The sequence below is a fragment of the Pseudopodoces humilis genome, chromosome 2 (assembly GCF_049639895.1).
Source record: "Pseudopodoces humilis isolate 2021_Gansu_Grassland_sample_001 chromosome 2, ASM4963989v1, whole genome shotgun sequence".
In the NCBI taxonomy this organism is placed as follows: Eukaryota; Metazoa; Chordata; class Aves; order Passeriformes; family Paridae; genus Pseudopodoces; species Pseudopodoces humilis.
The window spans coordinates 93058510-93065812 of NC_142201.1; the positions used below are offsets into that span (position 1 = coordinate 93058510).

General features: G+C 39.6%; 1 protein-coding gene across 4 annotated transcripts in view; it reads right to left on the reverse strand.

Moving 5' to 3' along the window:
• GRAMD1C (GRAM domain containing 1C) overlaps positions 1 to 7303 on the reverse strand; it is a 51425-nt gene that overhangs the window by 43125 nt on the left and 997 nt on the right. For 3 of the 4 annotated variants that reach the window (XR_015771968.1, XM_088051923.1, XM_005523916.3), the window contains exon 2: positions 6643 to 6771. Coding sequence is in view for 3 of the 4 variants with exons in the window: in XM_088051923.1 (XP_087908049.1) it covers positions 6643 to 6771 (129 nt within the window). In the remaining variant the exon portion in view is untranslated. Of the gene's footprint in view, positions 1 to 3139; positions 3209 to 6642; positions 6772 to 7303 lie in introns of those variants that run through there. The other variant, XM_088051924.1, reaches the window with a different exon arrangement.

Here is a 7303-nt window from a genome sequence, read left to right on the forward strand (position 1 = left end):
AGCTTTGGACAAATATCTTCCTCAGTTCTGAATCAGAAATTAAGGTGCTTTTAGCTTTTAAGAGCCAAGATGTCCCAATCTCAAACATATTCAGTATCCTCATGAATACCTCCCTATCTGGCAATAACATCTTTGAACCTGGTAATAAAACTATTCCTATAATGCCCCTGACCAGAAACCACATTTCATGCTCCCTCCCCAGAACACTAGCACAAGCCAAGTTCACAAGGCTCTTAACTGCCCAACTCCTTCTCATTTTAGGGGAAAGTTGTGGATCTGTACCTACTTTCTTGACTTCGTAAATGCAGCATTCAAGCAGTCTTTTTGTTCTATTTCAGTAATTCTGTCTACCCCATGAAGATTTAACAAAAAAGGAAAAAGGTAAATCAAAATACAACAACTAAGTCCTGTAATACATCAACTCCTAAAACAAACTTAATACAAATAAACCAAGTGTGTTTGGATGAACTCTGCATTTACTGTCTTAACACTGTACTTGAAGTGAGTTTGTCATCCTCCAGCAGAGTTACTCTTTAGCTCAAGACAATTTGTCTACTCCCCAGGCTAATTTTGAGTCTAGGTTTCAACAGCCATAAGCGTACTACGTATTATGATGCAACGGCAATTAAAAGCTCAATCAAGATTATTTCCTTTTGGATAACAAAATACATTCCTTTCTGAACAGCAGTTTCATCTGACTCACATTTGTTTTCATAGCACATGAAACAAGTAGCTAATGCCATTGGTTAAAAACATCTGTTTTTTCACCTGATCTTTCACTGCAGGCTGCCCAAGTAATACAAAAAAAAATTCAAACTGCCTGTCTTTAGACTTATTTGATCCATTCAACAAACACAGGGAAAATCCAGATGTTTTCAGGGTTAGGAAAATGCCTAATATGATAAAGAAACCTCAAGACATAACTTCTCAACTCATCTTCCTTACCTGCAAGGTCTCACCAAGATTATTTGATGCCAAAGTAGCCAAATACAGAAGCAAAATTAACAGCACGCTTCAGTCAGACATTTCCCTCCTTACCCTGCCAGTAAAATCTGTCTCTATGTAACTGCATCTCTGATCTGTATTTAAGTTCAGTAACAGTGCCCAAACAAGGATCAGAAAACAAAATAATGAAGGAAACAATCACCATGGTAGTATTTCCCCTTGGTGCCATTTAGTTTTCAGCAGCTCATAAAAGGATACACAAATACTTTCGATGAGAACTACAGTGAAAACCTGAAGGAGCATATTAAACCACAACCCTACATAGATAATAATGTAGGAGTGACCGTGGCCAATTACATACACTGCTTTGTTATAAATTACTCTGGTCATCTTATTAAGCCTGCCAGTAGCCCTACTGCACTTGAAAATCCATGGAAAGTGGCACTCACCAAGCAACTGCCCCAAAACTTCTTCTCCTGGCTGCTGCTAATAACTTAATATACCACAAAACAATCATATCTTGCACAGTTTTATCTACCTGTCTTCTTTCCTTTTCCTTATATACAAGTGGTTCACCTGTAGCAGACCTGAAAAAGACAGTTCTAGACCACTACCTGTTTGCAGAAATACAAGCTGTAGACAAACAACAAAGACAAAAATTTTAAAAAACTTATTCCCATCTCCTAGAGTTGACTACTAAAGCTCTCATTCTGCAACTTAGGGACTTCCCTTTCATTAGAAGGGTATCACTATTCCAACTCCATGCAAATTTCCTGAACCATGTTGCATTTCTAATGGTTTTCCTCCCAGTGACTAGGAAAAAACTAAGTAAATCACACAAATCCAAAGTATTTTCTTTCTGACCTATTATGCTTAATCTTCAGGTTCTAGACTAATTAACATGCGTATAGCAATAATTCATGTTATATAGAACTACCTACTGCTACAGCTGGCAAAAGCTTATTTTGACAGAGTACCACTGTCAGTCCAAGTTGAAATTTTATGATAACCAGATCTACCTCAGTGCTCAGCCCGAAGCTGCATCAACAGCAATAAAGACATTCCCATCATGAAAAGAAGGGAGAAAAACCCGTTTAGCCTAATGACCCATGTTCAAGGGCTGGTTAGAACTGCAGTTCATCTTCCTACCAGGTTAAAACACTGCTGCTGTATAATCAGTGCTATCACAGGGCTGAAAAAAGGCACCTGTTTCTGGGGATTCCAAGTAGATAAACAAACAACAAAGCCAGTCCTGCAACTACAGCAAAAGCTATTTGTACTGAAGTTAGGGCATTTAAAAAACCAAACCAAATAAACAAAAGCCCAGTCAACAAAACCCCAAAATGCAGCATTAATGCACTTAGAGGCTTTTACTCTCTTTGTAGACCTATAGCAATCAATTTAACCAATTCCCATCTTCCTCAGCAGACTGCTTCATACCAGCAAATAAAAAGGAGGCTAAAAATCCTCCTCCAGTGTCAAGAGAATTGATGTATCTCCTCCACATCCCAAACATTTGGAGGCACAGATAAGAAGGAACATACCAAATATACAACATAAGAGAGCTACTGTCACAAGGCCTTAAATATCAGCCCCCAAAACAATTACCAGTTCAACCAGCCCAGTAAGCCATTCCAAGAGTGGTTTAAGTCTTCAGAGAAAGATGGAAGGAGGATTCAAACAAGTATACATACAATATTTCATTTAACCCTACCAGTCTTGGGCCCCCAAGTGCCTCAGTTTGTATCTGTGCTTCAATATGTTATCTTCCAAATTGTGATACGTATCTGCACCCCTCCTTGTGCAGGTTTGAGTCATATATACTGACTGTATTGTTGCCATACATATTGTCACACACTCCCAGACCAGTTCTTTCTTGTCGAAACCAGATCCATGTGTGTAAAAATTCAAAATTCCTTCTCGATCTTGTGCAACCTCAGCTGCTCTTATATTATGAAAAGGCTTATTTTCACTTTCCACTGTATCAGTTATTTGCTTCTATTTTCAAACTCCTTCATACTGGCCAACTCTTTAAACTGGCATTACACTCCAATCGATTGCCTTTTTTAAGCCTCTTTTATTACCTTCTTTCCAACACCTCCTTGACACCTCACATTTTCAAATTCTTAAGGAAGCCTCCCAGATACAAGCAATTTTCTGAGACGCTCATTTGATTTCCACTCATTCCACCTACCTTTTCATTCCAAGGGAAGGACTCGCTTTTTTGGGTTTTTTTCCCCACAGGCATTCTTCTTATTGTAGACATACATGAACTTTCTTTGACTGTTCAATAATATAAACTAGAGTTCTCAGACACAAAACCTTCACTTTTGATGCAAGGATCCTTTTCATTAGCTTCCTTATTCACCTTTCACCTTCTTCACTATGGTAGGAAAATACTTAAGGCTTTCACAGGTTTCTTCTTCCAAGGATATTAAACTGAACCATATTTCAGTAAGAAGGGCATAAAAAAGGATAAAAAGGTGAATTCAGAATCCTGAGATAGGGCTCCCAGATATAACACAATTTCCAATCATCTTTGACTTTCCTCATCTATTTGCAGTTGCCCAAACTAGGACTATTTAATCAACTGGAGATAAAAGCTGTACCATTTCCAGTGGAGAGAGAAAGACCCAAGATTAAGTTTTTAATCCATCCTTTTTTCTTCTTCCAGTGAGTTTACAGAAGTCCAGCTTTGTCCACCTCCAGGCGGAGGGGGGGGAAAAAAACCAAAAACCAAAACCAAAAAATAGCCCATGACACACCATCAACATTAAAAATAGCAGTTAAGTAATACTATCAGTTTAAGAACTGCTTTCAGTAACAGAGAAAACTAATTATTTCTCAAAATTATTCAATAAAGATATCCAAAATACTATTTTTTTAAGAGGTAAGAAAAATTCCACATAGTAGGATACTCTTCTACCCTGCCTGATAATTTTTCAGCTATCCTTCCTTCTCCCCACTTGCCATAGCCTCACCATAGCAGGAGAGAGACTGCCCCAGAGGCTGCCAGCCCTAGACTGCTGCTAATTACCTGTGCTCCTATTGAGCATTCACGATACCTGGCCTAACTTCCAGAGGCATGGCATAACTGCCTACTCCCAACTCAATCCATGAAAAATTGAAGTCAAACCAGTCAGGCTCTAACATCCACATTTGGTTTCTATCATCAGCAAAACAAGAGTACATCACCCTCAGAAGAAATCAACCCTTGGAGCAAACCTAAGCTGCTGGAAGCGTGTGGCCTCTCCAGACACATAACCCAGGCAACAGAGCTGATCCCCGGATGCTACCACAGGCTAGTCCTGCTGTTGTAGCAATTCCTCCATTCTTCTGACTCAAGAGTGGGAACAAGCATAACACGTCCCCACCTGTCACAGGACACGAAGATGATCTTTGTCAAATGTTAGTGACACATGCTTCACACACTGCAACAAGCTGCCTTCCTTGCTATCACCTACACATTTACTATGACTCAGAATTTAGGGAGTTTTAACAATTTGTTTTTAATAGTCAACAGCTGATCATCAACCATGCAACTTATTGAAACATCTTCTGTCAACAAGAGCAAGAAGAGATGCCAATGACATAACACTAAAAAAAAAAAATCATAATTTTCTTCTCAAATTTGTGACTTCCTGGCTCTTGCTGCTTTACAATTCAGTTGCCTTGAGGCTGAGAAAATAAGCACCGTGGCTTCCTACAACCAGACTGGTACAGGCTTTTAAAACTGATCAGTGACAGTAAGACTACATTTCCAGCCACAGCGTTATCTTACAAGAGGGAAGTATTTACACAATTACTTTATTTTAAGTGCAAGGTCATGTTTGCAGAACCAGACAAACACCAACATCAAACACATACTAAGGTCTTGGAGCATAAATCAGAGAGAAAATAATCATTTAATCATACTGGAAAAACACCTCACACAGCAGCTGCCACTGCACTGAAGAATCCCACTCCCCTAAAGTTACACGCACACATTACTACAGGGAGCAGAGAGTGGCACAGTGAGGACACAAAATCCTGCACTGCACAGGCTCAAAGCTCTGGTCAAAGAAACTTCAAGCCTTCAGTATGTGTCTGAAACCCAAGAGTGCAATACCAATAGCACAGCTACATTCTCCATGTAGAGTACATTAATGACTTCATTTTCCATTGCCAGGCCTATCAAGGAAACACTGAGTTGTTAACAGCAGGTCCAATAACCTGACACCGAGACCTGAACAGGTTTATTCCTCGCACAAAATACCACCTGCATTAGTGGCTGTATACAAACCAGCAAGCATTAGTTTACACAATCTAATTTGCCACTTAACAAGAGCATAGCTGGCAGTTACAATGTCTGCACAGCATGACTTCCCATCCACTCAGGTACAGAGACACAGCTGGGCACAGGCAGGACAGCCCTGGACCATCCTTGTCTCAGCAGGGATAGTGAAGAACATACTGAACACCCCAAGAACTCACTCTAGCAACACAAGTCCATGACCTGCTGGGATTTTATTAGGCCTGTCCTATTTCCACTGGCTCTACATTACTACTGCTCCATTGCAGAGTACACACAGGCATTTGGAGGGGATTTATCCTATGGCCTAAGAGGCAGAACAGATGTCCTGAGCATTGGGACATCTACCTGTGAACAGGAATGATGAAAACATACCAGCTAGATTTATATAATTTATAAGGAGTTGGGAAATCTAATCCCCCCACTTCTGCTCACAGGTCTGCCACGGATTCCTTCTGGCCTTCACTAGTTACTCAATCTTGCACCTGCTGAGCACAAGGAACACTCTGACGACCTCCTCAGGAGAAGGACACAGTAGTCCAGATGATGCTCCTATGAGCTGAAGCACACTGATGTACTGAGGACACCTGACACAGAACCTGAGTCAGATTCCCTTCCTCACAGCTCTGGCACTCTGGGTCTCCCACAAGATCAGCTGGTACCTGTGGCTCCATGCACATGTGGTCTCCTTCCCTATCAAACAATAACAATCCATGCACCAAATTAACAGCAAAACATACACTCCAAGTCTACACACACACACATTCACCTTCTCTCAAGGCATTTTAAAAAAGCTACTGAAAGAAAGTACTGAAATAAGAACTTATTATTATTACACACTCTGCTTTCAGTCAGGCACTTCCCCAGAAAGAAAAAAAAAATAAATTACTTCTTTTCTGCCTTTCTTATTCACAAATTCAATTTTTAGAGAAAACACAGGAAGCTTATTTACTCTTGTGGAAAACAAATGTGTTTACTTGACAAAAACGAACACTAGGAATGCAATCCAGAACCACCAACCACCATTGAGAACCAAAATTCAGCCCTAATGCTTAAAAAGCACCAGTGTATCAAAAATGTCTTTCTAAAGGCATAAGAAACATTGGATGGGTTCATGCCAGAAAGGACTGGGCACAGAAGCCACAAGTTCTGTCACTAACTTGATCCATGACATCAGATAAACAACTTCACCCCCTCAGTCTCACCTTACACTTTAGTAAGCCAGTAATGATAAAATTACCTGCCTCACTACATGGGTGGAGAACACTTTACTAATTCATGACTACAAAGCAACTTGAGAACTGTGGATATAAAACTTGTACATATACACACATGTGTAAATTAAAATAGACATGTATTATATTTATAAATTAAAACCAAGTTAGGAGAGAGTTAACACACATTACCCAAAAGCTCCAGTCAGCACTCCAGCTATACTGAGCAGGACCCTGCATTTTCTCTGTGCATGAATTAAGAGTCTCCTCTGAATCAGAAAGTTGCTGGTTAATAAGACCATGATCCACTTCATGAACTTCCTGTGAACAAAGAAGTAAGGTATGTAATCCAGCAGTGGTAGAGAAAGGTGAAACAAGATGGTTAGTCCATTTAACAGCTGTGCATTAAATTAAACTTGACATGGTAGTTTCACCAAGGTGAGTAGCATGGAAACACTTCCCACTAACAGCTTTTTAATTTGTTTTATTTCTCCCCCTAGACTATACTGTATTTAATTATTTTTTACTTTTTTTATTTAAGTATTTTATTTCCACTGCAGCCCCCCCCAACTTGCACGTTGAAGCTGCACAGATACTTAGAACTGAAATAATATCAACATGAGACATCAGTGCCTAACATGCAGCACATCTCAGGAACCTGTGAGACCTTTCAGAACTCGAGAAAGGTCATACAGGTGTAGCATTTTTACCAGGTGACTGACATATGTCATTATAATACTGATACAGCAAGTGCTTATACTTACTGTTAGTTACACTATAAATTGTATATAAATACAAGGCAAACACTTCGAGACAAGTAATTTGACTCATACCACTTACTACAAAGATAATA